At 43.9% G+C, this 15662-nt stretch overlaps 2 protein-coding genes across 2 annotated transcripts; one reads left to right on the top strand and one right to left on the bottom strand.

Annotated features, from left to right (window-relative positions):
- Positions 1–3854: 3854 nt before the first annotated feature.
- On the top strand, positions 3855–6912 carry LOC147185752 (12-(S)-hydroxy-5,8,10,14-eicosatetraenoic acid receptor-like). Its single transcript, XM_086104156.1, has 4 exons — positions 3855–4159; positions 5682–5934; positions 6029–6181; positions 6393–6912. Exons 1-4 carry the CDS (start codon positions 4008–4010, stop codon positions 6855–6857), a joined length of 1023 nt encoding a protein of 340 aa, XP_085960282.1. The 5' UTR covers positions 3855–4007; the 3' UTR covers positions 6858–6912.
- Positions 6913–8582: 1670 nt separating this feature from the next.
- LOC147185751 (mitochondrial peptide methionine sulfoxide reductase-like) lies at positions 8583–12858 on the bottom strand. The gene is made up of 6 exons (XM_086104162.1): positions 12616–12858; positions 10499–10567; positions 10198–10317; positions 10001–10105; positions 9797–9903; positions 8583–8870 (listed from the first exon to the last, which is right to left on the bottom strand). The coding sequence occupies exons 1-6, from the start codon at positions 12755–12757 to the stop codon at positions 8700–8702; spliced, it is 714 nt and encodes a 237-aa protein (XP_085960288.1). The 5' UTR covers positions 12758–12858; the 3' UTR covers positions 8583–8699.
- Positions 12859–15662: the final 2804 nt, after the last annotated feature.

Raw genomic sequence — 15662 nt, 5'->3', positions numbered from 1 at the left:
TAGTGATTTAGAACATTCCACAAAGCGAACTGTGTAAGCAGTATCGAGAATTCTTTTTAAAAAGGGTTTGTTTGTTTTTTTCCTGAGGAATGATCTCAAAACAGCCCTACCTCAAATTTGGAATCATTATCGAATATAAAGACACGGAAATTTTTTTTTTTAAATATATACATTCGATATCAACAGAAGGTGTACCTAAAAGAAAGTGTCCATTTCTGTATAGTCAACCCAGAAATGTCCTTTGACGAGCCTGATGAAATCATTAACAACCCCACATGATGTCACACCGTGTGTTGCGCAGTAGCTGAAGGTCCTAACAGGAAGACGACGACTATTATTCACGTCATTTTGTCATAGCTGATTTCCTTTAGGAGTAAACGGAGGTCAGGTTTCACCCAGAAGGAAATAAAATGTCAGATCCTATCCTATCCTAATATTTTCGGACCTACATTAACAACATTAAATGATGATAGCGGATTCAAAAGAAACGCCGGTAGATTTCCTACCATGGGGGGGAAGCAGTGGAAACCGTGACATGAAGCAGTCATTACCTGGAATATGTCATCGCCTTGATGATGTCATCCCAGGAATGGTCACATGAAGCATCCGATGATGTCAACAAGGTGGAGAGTGTCTGTGTGCGTCCATTCGTCTAAAAATAGATGACAGACAGGGTAAGCTCACTGTGATTCAATTGTACGTCAGTGGTTTTGTCTACCTTTACAATATGTTGCAATAACTGTGTGTGTGTGTGTGTGTGTGTGTCATCGATAACACCTCCCAACATTTGGATGGAAAAAGTGGAAAAGCATTTCCAGTCAACGCCAAAGTCGTGTACCGCAAGTGCGGGATCCATTCCAATAAATGCCAGGCCGGAAATAAAGATCTACTTTTGTCCAAATGCATCATATCATTATTTAACTGAAAAACACAATATTTTTTCCAAGTACTGCAAAAAATACCAAACTTAAAATAAGCACTTTGTTCTCCCAAGTGCATCACGCGCAAAAACAATTTTTAAGCCTCACCTCAAATAAACCCCTACGTTTTAAGTGTCATCCCCAACAACAAAGGCCGAAGCTAAAATAAAAATCTGCTCTTATCTTGTCACCCACTTCACGATAGAGACGCCTCACGTCAAATAAACGCCGTTTTCAAAAACAAATCGAAAATAATAATAAACGCCTCATATCGAATAACATCCTTTTCCCAAGTGTGTCATTCACTAAAATAAATACCAGACTTAAAACAAAAACTTCTCTTTCATCCATTAAAAAAAAAAAATGAAGCACCTCAAAACCAAGTCAACATGTTATTTTTCCAAGTGACTTTTTAGGATTACTTTTCAGGTCCACAAAAACAAATTAAAAGCCTGACCTCAAATAAGCCCCTTATTTATCATTATTATTTATTTTTTTTGTATGCGTTACAAACTAATTCTGTGGGAGATTTTGTAACGAAGGGGTTTACAGTCACGTAGTGTAGCGTGGTGTCATGGTTCTTGGGCGCTGGCAGGTTGTGTCGTGTCACAACAACGATCGGACACGCGGTTTTGGTTTCGGTTCGATGGAGGAGATGAAGCTGAGAATGACAGGCGGGATGTGTCGCAGCACGCGAATTGAAGGTTGATAACTTTGGAAAGATAAGCGTTTTTTTGGGGGGGGGTTTTCCCCCCGAACAGAAGTGACCAGTTTCTCGCGGCCAATCTTCATCGCTAACCGATCTCGCGGCGCGGCCCTCAAGCAGGAAGAAGAATAGATGAGATTGTAAAACAAGGTTTGTGAGCGGCACGTACGTGGGAGGAAGCCGCAAGGCAAACGACTTCCTGCTCCCGTGAATGCGTTAATCTGCGCCATCTTCAAACTGTTCTTGTCGCCACGGCAATTTGACAAAATGCCTGTGAAGCAGAGCGACTCACCGGCTAATAAATGATTGCCATCTGAGGCTTTAATCAGACAGGGGGGATACTTCAGCAAAGAGCTTCGCTTCATACCTCGAGAACACCCGCTATAATCAAATATGTGCCGCATCTCCAATAGACGTCTTTTTTTCCTCAAGGGCCTCCGTCATTCTTTGTTTCAAGTGAAAATAATTGTACGTTTTTTAATCCACTCCAACAAAAAAATACCTCAGGTCAAATGTTCAAAAATGGATGGTTTCTCCCACGTGTCAGATTCCACAGCAGCTCATAAAATGCCGCAACCTAATGAAAATCCACAAACTGTGTCGAATACAAATAAACACCTCCGAACAAATTGCTCCTTTGTTCAAAGTGCACTACAACAAATAAACGCCTCACCTCACATCAATAAAAAAAAAAAATGACACTAAAATCATGCCTGACACAAACAAAAACTAATGCCTCACATTGAAGAAATTATTTCAAGAGTGTCTTCCACAACAGCAAATTACCTCACCTCAAATAAAAAACATGAGTTTGACAAATAAATGCCTGCTTGTTTCAATCATGCCATCCACTCCAACAAATAAACACCTCGCTTCAAACAGACACCTCAGATCAGTCCAAAATGTGTCATCTACGACGACTAATAAATGCCTCACTCCAAACAAAGCCGATGACCGCAACGATGACAAACTCCCCGCTTCAAGTATCAACAGACACCTCACTTGAAGTCATCCTCCACCGCAACAAATAAACACCTCTCACCAAAGAAGCACCGATTTTTATCAAGTCAGTGATCCGCCAGAAAGAATAAACGCTTTCAACAGCAGCAAATGCAGGCCTCACCTCAAATAAAGACAAGAGCTAGAGCAGGGGTGTCAAACATACGACCCGCGGGTCGGAACCGGCCCGCAAGGAGGTTTGATCAGGCCCGCAGGATAATTTAAAAGTGAAGAAATGCATAAAAGACACGGAATGAATATTTTTAATATGGTGCAATTCATGGAAAATCCGCTAGGGGGACGCACTGTTTTAATCAGAGTAAAAGACAACATTGTTTTGATCAGAGAAGAAGACAACAGCGGCCTCAGTCTGTCCCTGAGACAGACCGACACAGCAGACGCTATCAAGGACATGTGAATATTTTATTCATAACACATTTAATACCACTCTCTTTATTTTGTAAGGTGTAGGCAGGGATTACATTTAGATTTTATATGCACGTGTGCAAATGGTTTAAACATTCCTTTCTTTATAAATCTCGTTTAATATTATAAGTGCATTTCTATACTGTATTTTTCAATATCAATTACTTGTTCAAGTTTGTACAATCAGTGGGATCGGTTGCAATGCATATATGTGAATGATAAAAGTCAATTGCACATTTGTCGAAGGAAATCGAAGGAGCTTCATGACATGTTTTGTAAAAGATCTGTTGATTAAATTTCAACATTTTCCTAATGTTCTTGTGCTTCTTTAGACCAAAACAACGGAAATACATTATTTTGGTTATTTATAGCAGAGTATGGTAGAATTTTAATGGTCTGGCCCACTTGACCGCTACCGAGATCGTATGTGGCCCACAATGTGAAATGAGTTTGACGCCCCCTGATCTAGAGGAACCGTGGATGTGTTGGTGGGCTTCCACAAAGCGGGACATGTGCAGACATGAGTGATTGTCTTTCCTGACCACCTGAGGAATTTCACAGCTCTTTTTAGTAAAGAGTTCGGGAAAACGTGGTCGACTTGTGACGCATCCGTTCATACCAGTGGGAGTTTGAATGTGTGGAAAAAAAAACCGAGAGCCAAGCCGAGAGAATGCAGAGTCAGAGGAGGCCTGACTTGAAACCACACCTCCAAACGTGAAGCGCCTTCGCTCACTCAGCCTCTTTTCGTGGGGGCGGGGGTGGGGGGGGGGGGGTGAGGAGAGGACGGCTTGGCTCTTATGCAGTCACTCATTTGTCTGGCTGCATTCATCACCTTTGAGCGCGGCATTTACTAACCGAGCGCTTCCTCGGAATGTGACTCAAACTTGACCCGACTCGTAAGAAGGACGCCGTGCAATTTGACGAGAACCAGCGGCGGGGACGGACGGGGGAGGACGATGCGAACCAACGCTTCGGCCGTGGACAGCAAGTTGGACCACTGCAACGTTACCAACGCCGTGACGTACAACGTCCTCTCCGGGATCGTCGCGGGACAGTTTGCCCTCGGCCTGCCTCTCAACCTGTCCGTCCTCTACATCTTCATCTTCAGGTAACTCCCATCACTCACAAAAAAAAAAAAAAAAAAAGTTGATTCCTCCCCTCAGAACAATAAAAAGCTCACTTCTAACAAACACCTTGTTATTTGTTAACCGGCATCGAAAATGCCTCACCTCAAATGGACACTTGTTTTTTCCACTGTCAGCCACAAAAACAAATAAACATGCCTCACTTTGAATAAATGATATACTATAATTATGTACTACAACAAACACCTCACCTCAATTTGAGACGTTCTCCCCATGTGTCATCCATGAAAATAAATGCCTGACCGCAAGTACACTTTTTTTAAGTGCATCATTCACGACGACAAATGTCAAAATCGATCAGACAAATACATTTTCCCACGTGCGTCCTCTACTACTAACTGTGATTAAACACCCTTTGTTGCGTTATCGCTGGAAGAAATACCTCACCTCGAATCGACCCTGGCTTTTTTTTCTCCGACGCGTGTCATACAAGAAAACAAATAAATGCCTGACTTCAAATAGACATCTGTTTTTCTAGTGCATCATCCACGACAACAGATAAATGCCTCACATCACAAAAAAAATAAAATTTATAATTGTCAGCCAAGTGTGCACTACATCAAATAAACGCAGGGCTTCAAACAAACATATCCTTTTTATGTCATCCATAAGAACCAAGAAACACCGCACCTCAAATAAACACCTGCTATTTCCAAATGCCATCCGCAACATCGAAAATTTTTTTTTAATAAAAAACACCTCATCTTAAATTAACACCTGCTATTTCCAAATGCCTTTTGCAACATCAAAAAAATAAAAACTTTTTTTTTAAAACATTGCTTCAAATTAACACCTGCTAATTCCGAATGCCTTTTGCAACATCAAAAAATAAATAAAAACTTTTTTTTTTAAAAACCTTGCTTCAAATTATCATTCATTTCATTTTCCGAACCGCTTGATCCTCACTAGGGTCGCGGGGGGTGCTGGAGCCTATCCCAGCTGTCTTCGGCTGTCTTTGCCAGCCAATCGCAGGGCACACAGAGACGAACAACCATCCACGCTCACATTCACACCTAGGGACAATTTAGAGCGTTCAATCAGCCTGCCATGCATGTTTTTGGAATGTGGGAGGAAACCGGAGTACCCGGAAAAAACCCACACAGGCCCGGGGAGAACATGCAAACTCCACACAGGGAGGCCGGAGCTGGAATTGAACCCGGTACCTCTGCACTGTGAAGTCGACGTGCTAACCACTGGACTACCGGGCCGCCTGCTTCAAATTAACACCTGCTATTTCCAAATGCCATCCACAATATCAAAAAATGTTTTTTCAAACATCTCACCTCAAATTAACACCTGCTATTTCCAAATGGCATCCGCGACATCAAAAAAAAAAAAACGCTTCGCCTCAAATTAAAACCACCTTTTAAAGAGACTTTTTTTTTCCAACTGCAGAAAAATAAAGGCTAATACTTGGGAATGAATTAGAAATTCATTTTGATTGATTGGGATTCTCTTTCTTCTTCTTCCTTTCCGCGCATGGAGGTTCAAGTTCTGGAAGAACAAGAGCGTGTTTCTATTCAACATTGTGGTTGCCGACTTCCTGCTGGTGGCGTGCCTTCCCGCCAAGGCCTACAGCTACCAATTGGGCCAGAGGCGCAGTCCCAACACCTGGATGTGCAAGGCCATGCTCTTCATGCTTTTCCTTAACCGCGGCGCCAGCATTGCCTTTTTAGTCACCCTGTCGCTGGACCGCTACTTCAACGTGGTGCACCTCGGGCGGAGGAACTTTGTCAAGGTATTCTTTCGGGGACGGCGGTTACTACAGTGGACGGCTTATCATGTTATCAGGTTACAGGGTAAAATCGACTCTTTTTTGCGGATCGGTCAAGGTCCTGAAGAAATCTCCAGAAATCTCGGTGGTGATCTGGCTGCTCCTGTTGCCCCTGACCATCCCGACCATGCTCAAAACCTTTGAGTGCTGCAACAGCCACGGTCGAGACGTTGAGACCATTTACCACGATGTCACCGACACCTTCAGGGAGGTATTGAGCCGAAACGCGTTCTCATAAACACAATCGCTACAATTATAAATCAACGCTACAAATAAACATCTTACCCCCCCCCGCAACCCTCCACCCCGAGTGTATCATCCACTACAAAAATAAATGCCTCACCTCAGACACCTCGGTTGTGACTCTGCTGTACAGTCTGAAGTCCAATCCGTGTTTTCCTGATGGTTCCTCTCGACTGTAGGTGGTGTTCTTCTCGCAAATCCTCATCCCCTTCATCATCCTGCTCTACTGCACAGTGCGCATCGTCCATCGGCTCAAGAAGAAGACGGTGGGGGAAAAAGCCAAACTGAGGCGAGCCATGTGCGTGGTGATGTCGGTGGCGGTCATCTTCTCCGTCTGCTTCCTACCGTGCGCAATCGCCCGAGCGGTGTTGCTAGTCATGCGTCTGAGAAGATGGCAGGAGGCCGAGGACGTGGTGGTTCAGGTCTACGACACGCTCATGGTACTGTCTTTCATGGACTGTCTGCTGGACCCACTGGTGTATTGCTTCTGCCACTCGGGCTTCAAGGATGCCTACCTGGACACTTTCTGTCCGGCATTTCTGCACAAGAGACTGCGCAAGGCCGAGACCACAATGACGACGACGACGACGACATCTGCAGGGAGGAGTCTTTCATTGCCAATGATTGAGAAAGTACAAGTATGAACATTATTTGGGGGTTTGTCTTTGAGGACAAATTGCATTAAACAAGGGCATTTTCTGTGTGTGTGTGTGTGTGTGTGTGTGTGAGGAATATATTACAGTACTTGATTTAAGCCAAATGACCCATCTGCCAATGGAACGGGACAATTTGACTTGTCAAGATGAGAAATCTTGACAAGTCAAATTGCCCGCTACCACATGTCGTTAACATGATGTATTAAAACAAGTGTACAGTGCTACCGGAAGAAACGAGTGAATTGATTTACGATATTTTCGTGAAATGAGCTGTCCTTAACCTTTTTTCGATATATTGTATCGCCCTACATATATTAGTTGTGGAGGTCTTCGTAGTTTATATTGATGTATTCATGATTGCATTTTACTGCCCCCTAGTGATCGAATCGCACGCAACAAAAGAATGCACAACCAATTAATTAAGCACAAACTGCTTCATTCTTTACACCGTATTGAATCAGATTATTCCGATGTGTTTATCCAAGTAAAAATCACAGTATTATTTATACTTATTCATAAAACATCGCAATTTTTGGGCGTGACTGATGAATGGGATTTCCAATCAGTTCAATGGGGAAAGATTATTTAAAATACATCAAGGAATGAATTGACCTCGTAGTTTAAGGCGGCACCGTATTCACACAAATCAAATTATGGTATTTGATTCAAGGAACCAGTAATGAAATATCTACGAGTTAGATGAATTAAAATTGAAGACACAATATAGATATCAGGTGCGCACAAAATGCTAATTTGTGGCCACGGTTTAAGAAGGCTGGGAAATGTGTGGCTAATTATGTACACGTGATTCTCCGTCTCCTTTGGTAATAAAATTCCTGAAAAGCTAAAACGCATCAACATACTTTTTTCAAGTTGTCATTGTGACACGTACCATTTAAATACTGCAAACGATCACATATCATCATGTCGACAGCTAGAAAACGCGTTTGTGTGTCGTCAGTGTGATTGAAGTCGCAAACTTACCATCAAGACTTCGGCTTATCACGTACTTTCCCCACTTAACATTAACATGTTGGCAGCTTCTTGTACAAATCGACGTGCTCGCTCAAAGGGCTAATGTTCTTTTTTCCCAAAAAAACTCTTAATTTGCTTTATTGGTGTGCGTGTGGGGAGAAGGCGCGGGGTGAAGGGATAAAAAAACGGGTGTTCCCAGTTTCCACTCGGACACAATTTAAGGAAGCACCATGTACATGTACCTGTGCGACCAACGTCAATGGCCTTGTTTCTCACCCGGAAGCATTTTAGTGCGAGACCCAACCAGAAACAGCACGTTGCCATGACGACGGTGACAGTCCCCTGTCAAACTGATTTCTTTGGCTGGCTTTTACCTTCCCGAAATATCATCATTTAATCTTGTGTACTTTACGTTGCAGCTTGTAGCGATGATTGACGTATTCTTCGTTTTTTGTTGTCGTAATTGCCACTTGCACCGCCTTTCAGCAGCTTGCCGATAAATCATGACATGTGTTGATGTTCATTACGTTGATGGCAGGTGTTCAAATTATACCCGCTGTCAAGAACTCAGGACTAATACACTCGTTGAATTTATGAGAGAAGTGAAGCAATACAGCGCGCGAGATGAACTAAATCGCTCCTCTGCTGCCCTCTGGCGGCAATAAGTGGTCAACTATTGCCCATGTTTGGCAACGCAGGAAATGCTCTCACCCTGATGTGTGTTTAATTTCCCCAACAACAAATTCAATACATTTTTATTCATATCGCGCTTTCACAAGAGCTGCAGCTGTTTAAAAAAAGCACTTTCAGGGATATTTAACATAAAATAACAAAAATAGAACAGAACATTGTCACCTAGGCCTTCTCCTTGATTCCTATTGGACAGGAGACTCCAGTCCCGCCTAGCCCGCAGTAGCCGCCCGGGTTCTTGCTCAGGTATTGCTGGTGGTAGTCCTCGGCGTAGTAGAAGGGTTTACCTTCCGCGATCTCTGTTGTGATGCTTCTGAAACCTTCTTTAGTCAGAACCTGCACAAGCACACACACGGCAACAATCAATTTTCTTTACGGGATGCAAACTGTCCGGTTATCTACACCAAGGAGCCTCTGCTCTCATTATTAGCAAAACACCAAATTCTTCATTTCTGCCCAGTTAGACGAGGTCAAGGTTGACCATATTCTTCATTTCTGCCCAGTTAGACGAGGTCAAGGTTGACCATAAAACTATCCTATGTCTGGTACAAAACAAAATTTTATCAACTGTCTCGAGAGTGGCTTTTTGTTCATGAGCTAACACGGACGCTGTGTGTTTATTAATTTGGGTGTAACACGTCCCATTTGCATGTGTTAACATATTAAGATGCATCACAAAATAGTGGAATACAGTTTGCATTGAAATAGTCAAATATGTTTTTAAAATGTGAGCTAATTGATTTGGTGTTGATCTTAGTGGATGTAATTATTATTATTTTTTTAAAATCAATTAATCACTCTTTTTGGGCTTTGGAACCTTTTCTTGCGACGACCACAAATCAAGGCAACAAAAGCAGCAAAAATGTATCACAATGTTGTCACGAATGATTTGACACGTCAAAAAACAAAATAAATGAACTCAATTTGTGTGTGTGTGTGTGTGTGTGTGTTAGTTTTGCAACTCAAGTGACTTCAGCGGGGGGACAGATTTAGGACCCAGATGGTTTGGCAAGAGTGTGTGTGTGTGTGTGCGTGTTTGCGATGGGCCAACTGCTCACACGCATATACATGCATACACACAGATGGAAGCGGGAGGGGGAATTGAAAGGGGGCGGGGCTGTACAATCTGGTGATAAAAGGGAGGAAACCAAATGGCGACGCTCACCACATATCCTCCTATCAATTTGACATCAAGTCATGACCAAACGATCCCAGAGCGGCAACGCAATGGGATCGGTCACCGCAGACAATGTCGTGCGTACCTTCTGGTATTGATCCTGGGACGCGAGCGCCTCCTCAAGCTGCTGCTGGCCGCAGGCGTAGATGGCCGAGCGGTACGGCGTGCCCACGTCGTTGCCCTGACGCATACCTGGACGCGCACACATGATGTTTTCGTTTTTTTTTCTTTATTTCTAAAAAAAAAAAATCCAAGAAATAAAGTGTAACATTGGGCGTGCATATCGTACCTTGCGTCGGGTCATGGCTTTCCCAGAAGACTTTTAGCAGGTTGGCAAAAGAAATCTGGTTTGGATAAAAGACCACCCGGACCACCTCGGCGTGGCCCGTCATGCCTTAACGCAAGATCAGAGTTACACTTATGTCACATGAAGGTAAAGTAAAACGGATGAATAAAAGTGTGTGTTTTGTGTGTGTTTGTGTGTACCTGAACACACTTCCTTGTAGGTGGGGTTGGGTGTGGAACCGCCGGCGTAGCCAACCTGAGTGGAATAAACGCCTTTCTGGAGCCAAAACTTTCTCTCTGCCCCCCAGAAACAGCCCATCCCTGCGGGACACCAACACACACACACACACACACACACACACACACACACACACACACACACACACACACACACATACACACAAATATGGGAAAAAAAATACGAAGAAACAAAAAAAACCTCCATTATGAATATACTATTGTGAGACGATGTTTACTAGATCTTCAGATCGACGCTACTCACCGAAAACGACCATCTGCGTATCTTCTGGGAACGGTGGCGTGGTTCTGTTGCCGTTGACGTCGTGTTTGGCTGGAGAAGACGTGAAGAGCGATTACACACATGTACACCATTTGCATTATCCAAACACACACACACTGTTGTTGTGCAATATATTCATTGTTACATTTCGACATTATCATTTATGTCGACGTGTTGCCTTGAGCAACTAGTGAAGACTGTAAGCCAAAACACACACACATTTGTACACACACTGTGTTAGTTATGCATAGATTTCGCATTTATTTTTCGTGCTTGGATTTAATGTTTACCATATTTATTTTTTCATTTTCATTCATTTTATGATTTTTTTCATATTTGTATTTTAATTTTTCATTTGAAAAAGATTTTGTGTTTCAAATATAATATCTGGCTGTTTGTTTTTGTTTTTTTTTCTTTTTTGTTGCTCATATTTACTGAAGAAAATACCAACCACAAAAAATAATGTGCTTATAAATAATGGTAATTGTTATGAGTATCAAAATTTACATGTGTCTGGTGTGTGTTCACAACATAAGATGCTTTATGACACACATGCACACACACACACTACGTATTAGTGCTGCTCTATTTCCATTCGGGCTTACGTGTGTGTGTCAGAATTGGCCAATGAGCATTGAGCAGTACAACAGTTACATCCCAATCGACTTCGATCCATTTTTAAACGTTTTAGGTTGTTCTAAGGCCGCCATACACTGCTACACTACAGGGGGCGCTGGACTTTAGCCTGTTTTACTGCCGCTTCCCTTCCTCCCCTCTTCCCCTAAATGGCGATGGGCTAATCCGACTGCAAGATGCTGCGTTGCTCTGTGAAAGTGCAGCCAATTGAAGCGATATTCCTGCCATGGCTGGGTTCTGTGTGAAAGGCAAAAGCAGATAAATGGATGCTCTTCTGTTCCGGCTGTGATGCCAGTGCACATCTATTCATGGCACGCCAACACTTAGTAGCCCCACTCGTACTGAAGAGGAGCGCGCCGCGGTGCCAACAGGAGCGGCTGCCAGATTAAAGCTGACAGCAGTCTTGTTGTTTCCTACACACATGCACACACACACTTCCATCCAAAATACTAAAAATAAAGAGTACATATCCTGTACAAGCAGATGGATGAACGGGATGACAGTCCGCAACGTGTCGGCTTGTCAGGTGACATTTTGACAACGCTTTGCCAATACGGTGAATGTGTCGTGATGTTGAATGCAGTTGATTATTTTTCTGTCTGTGTTAGCAAAGATGATCATAAGTTAACAGTGTTCCTAGCATTATCTTTTCATTATTTTCTATTAATGTTGGCTTATGTTGTCGACGTGGGAATGGATGATATAGCCGTGTTTGGCCTGGTTAGTAATTACTGTCATAAGTGGAATTTTGGTGGCTTGGTGATGAAATGCTGCATCAACCAGCCACTGGTGGCACCTTAAATAAAAGAAGTAGACTTGCTTCTACACTCTTTGGTCAAACCAAACCGAGTACAGCATACAACGTGTCTCTCACCCTGGCACCCAGATTTTGGCCTGGTTTACTGCCAATTCTCTCCGTTCACCAGTTCTCATTCTAGGCTTAGAGTTAAGGTTTGCAACTTGTATTGGACATCTACGTCTATAAAATTTCATCACGGCAAGACATAGGATGGAAAAAATGTGTCCTAATTTTTGATCCATGGGTGAATTTGGACGAAAGCATGCCACTGACATGTTTCAGACGGCCGGATTCATGTTTCCTTTAAATAGTGGCTCAAGCACCACGGTAATGTATTTAATTTTTTTTTAAAAACACAACAACGCAAAAAAAGTCATTTTCATTGTAAATCGAATTCTCGCCGTCAAGCGTTGTTACTGTTTACACCGAAGCGAATTATTTGCGCATGCGCAGCATGTCTGTCGAGCTTTAAACTTTAAAAACGTGTTTTTTTTTCAATAATTTAGACATTATAAAGACTGTTGTTGGGGCTTTAATCTGTCCGTCAACTATATCCGCTTCAACAAATCATTGTAATCGTGTTTCTTCGCGATACTGTAGTGAGCGAAATACGTGTCGTCATTCCGAAACTGAGCATGCTAATGCTAAGGCAGTGGTGACTTACCGGCCACTTTGATAGCTTCTGCCCGGCCGGGTAGCGCTCTATCCGGGCTTGGCATCTGAGTCTTGGACGCCATTTCCCCCATCCGACCGTTGGCAAAATGTCGCCAAATCAGACTTAGCCTATAGGCAGAAGAGGAAACCATTGGGCTCGACAAGCCCCGTTAACCGATAACGCTGTTAGCGTAACTACGCAACAGCCAACGCGTTATCCAAGTCACGCTTGTGCAACAACACGCGTTACTTCACTTGGATTAACAACACACACGAAAAAACTATGGAATCTCGTACTCCAATTATAATAAATATATTAAATGCCTTCCCAGTGTGAATTATTGATGTCTGTGCTGCTTTTGCCGCATCATAAATAACATCATACGTACAGCCCTGTTAACTTAGATTTAGACTGTTAAAGTAATTTTGAAAATACTCCGTTTACAGGCCGACTTATTCACAGTGAACTATACCATCATAATCGAGTTGAATTGTAATGTTAATGTGAATATTTTGTTCAAACGACAGTGTCGTGAAAGAATTCCCAATGGGAGTTCGGCTTTAATAGTCTGTGGTTGGTTGCACTCTGCAGTGCAGTAACCTCCAACGCCAGCTTCAAGCAGCCATATACATATTCTTAAATTACCTCTTCAAATATAATCATTTTTTTGAGGTGAAGAATAATTACGGCATGGCTTTGTAGGCTGTCCCTAATAAAGTGGCCAGTGGGTGAATTCGGGACATTTCGTGAAATCGAGTCTTCTGTGTTGTTCGGAACGACACAAAGTAAAAGTGTCTCCTTAATGATCATGACATTTCATGCCGAGTGTGGCTGCAGTGGCGCAGTCCGCCTCCCATCAGCCAGTCTGCAGGCTTGACGGGGGGGGGGGGGGGGGGGATGCAAGACGAGACCATGTGGACCACTGCTTGTCCTTTTAAATTCACGTTTGAGTGACTAAAACGACGATGCCGGCGGAGGGGCGGGGGGTTGATGTGCGGTGCAGTGAAACCAAATTGCAGTCTCATATCTCTACATACCTCAAGTCCTCCACTGAATAGCAAAAACAATACACAGCATCCTTTTTTTTTGCCATCGCTTTCCTCACATCAGTAGCTCTGAAAGCCCAGTGAATATTTTACTGTGTCATATTTTGGGATCACACGTGTGTTTCCATGGCTATTTAGCTCCTATTTGACTTGCTCATGTTAACAAACACACACACACACACACACACGCACGATAGACTGGGCCCTCATTGAGCTGCTACAGAGAGGAGGATGCAAAGGGGGAGGAGGGTGCAGAGCTGGAGGCTGAGGATGTAACAGAGGACCACCCCTCCCCACCCTCTCTCCATCTGACTGCGCCCAGCTCCTCATCGTCATCCTTCATCCTCATCCTGCTGCAGCCTCATGCGCCCCTAAAAACATGTTAGGATCTACTATTCTCGTTGGAATGCCTCGGGAGCTTCCCTGGACTCAAGTTAGGGATTCGAGAACGACAACAACTAAAGGATGCAGGTCCGACGTCCACATCCTTGCCCCCCTCTCAGCATCCTCAACCCTCCCACCTCCCATCCTGCGCAGGGCTCCAAGGACCGGGTTGAAGCGCTCGATCGTCGGACACAAGACTAACCAGCAACGGCCTCCACTCCCATCGCTTTCAAAAGGCATCCATGCGGTAAAAAAAAAAAAAAGACAAAAAACGGGAAGGGGGGGAATCAAAACGTCTTGTTTCCATTGTACTTGACGTTGATGATGATGCAAGCATATTTCAATGTTTGTCTTTCTTAAACCTTAATTTTAGAGCTGCGCCTTACGAATAATAAAAAAAGACGCAATGTGGGGTTGTGCTGTGCATGCGCAACTTGTACGAGACTGCGCATACGCCCTCGTCCAAAAGAAATGCGAGCTACTGAATTACATTGAACGCACCGCAAGGGCCATTTAACATCATTTCATCGCCAAAACCGGACCTGCTATTTGTGATTCTGTTATAATCTAATTGATTTCCGTGGTTGTCAGGTTTATGCACGACCCCCACAAAAGGCAGGCAAGCCCCCCCCCCCCCCCACTCCCTGCCTCCCCCTTCTGCAATTGAAGCTGCTGCACGCTATCTGGGTCATTAGCATGTGATACTGCAGTTTCATTTGCTACAAAAATGCTGCAGGAAGTCCGTTTGGGGGGGGGGGGGCGGGGGAGGGGGGGTGACATGGGTGATGATGTCAAGTCCCAGCATCAGCATCATCGTTTCCCCCCCCCCCCCAACACACACACACACCACCTCCCTCCCATCACCACCCCTGCAGCCCAGCCATTAATGCAGCGCTCTATAAGAAGGTGCATTATGGCTACTGGATAATGGAGGCTGAAGGTTTTAATGGGCCAAAGTGCTGCCTTAAAGGCCATTCCGCTGCTTTTCACCTGACGCCTGTACACAAAAACCTGCAGCGTTCGTGCTCGGCGGCGCATCGAATGCCAAATCCGGGGTCGAAAGATGTTAATTTTACACCCGCGAGGGGGTTCTCGCGACTCTTATTGCCATTGACATGAAAGGACGGGATTTCGAGACTGAAATGAGAATGGACCGCGTTAAAACCAGCTCAGCGTTAATTCTTCGTCTGGCTTGTGCGGGTGCTTTGTGCAAACACTGAACATGTTTGGCGCGGTAGTCACAAGGTCAAAAGTGAAGGTGATGGGGGTGAATGCAAGGAGGGATGCGCTGGAATTGAAGAGTGTACAATGTTGGTGGTGATGGGAGGGAGAGGGGGGGGGGGGGCTGCAGGAAAAGTAGGCCAGCCGATGCAGTCGGCAGTCACGTGAAAAGTGGGTCGTCTCTCGTCGTGTTCACAGCGGACCTTGATTTAAATGTCCATACAATTAAGGCACGCGGTGAATGCCAAGAGAGAGGCCTAATAACGACAACAGCGCATTCGTAGCATTTCACATACACACCCACACACACTAACACAAAAAAAAAGACATTGAGTACATGTAACATGTATGCAATGTAACCGAACGGATAAACTCAATTCGGCAAGTAAAGATTTTGACTCATAA

This window comes from Hippocampus guttulatus, chromosome 23, assembly GCF_054856545.1.
Source record: "Hippocampus guttulatus isolate MCC_2025c chromosome 23, RoL_Hgut_1.0, whole genome shotgun sequence".
In the NCBI taxonomy this organism is placed as follows: Eukaryota; Metazoa; Chordata; class Actinopteri; order Syngnathiformes; family Syngnathidae; genus Hippocampus; species Hippocampus guttulatus.
Note: the sequence above shows the minus strand (reverse complement) of the source record. Positions and strands in the feature narration are given on the sequence as shown.

Excerpts from the sequence above, each read along its gene's own strand:
- LOC147185751 (XM_086104162.1), bottom strand. The coding sequence starts at position 12,757 with ATGGTTTCCTCTTCTGCCTATAGGCTAAGTCTGATTTGGCGACATTTT. Across the intron at positions 10,318-10,498 it reads TACGCAGATGGTCGTTTTCG|GGATGGGCTGTTTCTGGGGG; the intron begins GTGAGTAGCGTC and ends GGTGTCCCGCAG. Across the intron at positions 9,904-10,000 it reads AAGCCATGACCCGACGCAAG|GTATGCGTCAGGGCAACGAC; the intron begins GTACGATATGCA and ends GTGCGCGTCCAG.
- LOC147185752 (XM_086104156.1), top strand. The coding sequence starts at position 4,008 with ATGCGAACCAACGCTTCGGCCGTGGACAGCAAGTTGGACCACTGCAAC. Across the intron at positions 4,160-5,681 it reads CTCTACATCTTCATCTTCAG|GTTCAAGTTCTGGAAGAACA; the intron begins GTAACTCCCATC and ends CCGCGCATGGAG. Across the intron at positions 6,182-6,392 it reads TCACCGACACCTTCAGGGAG|GTGGTGTTCTTCTCGCAAAT; the intron begins GTATTGAGCCGA and ends TCTCGACTGTAG.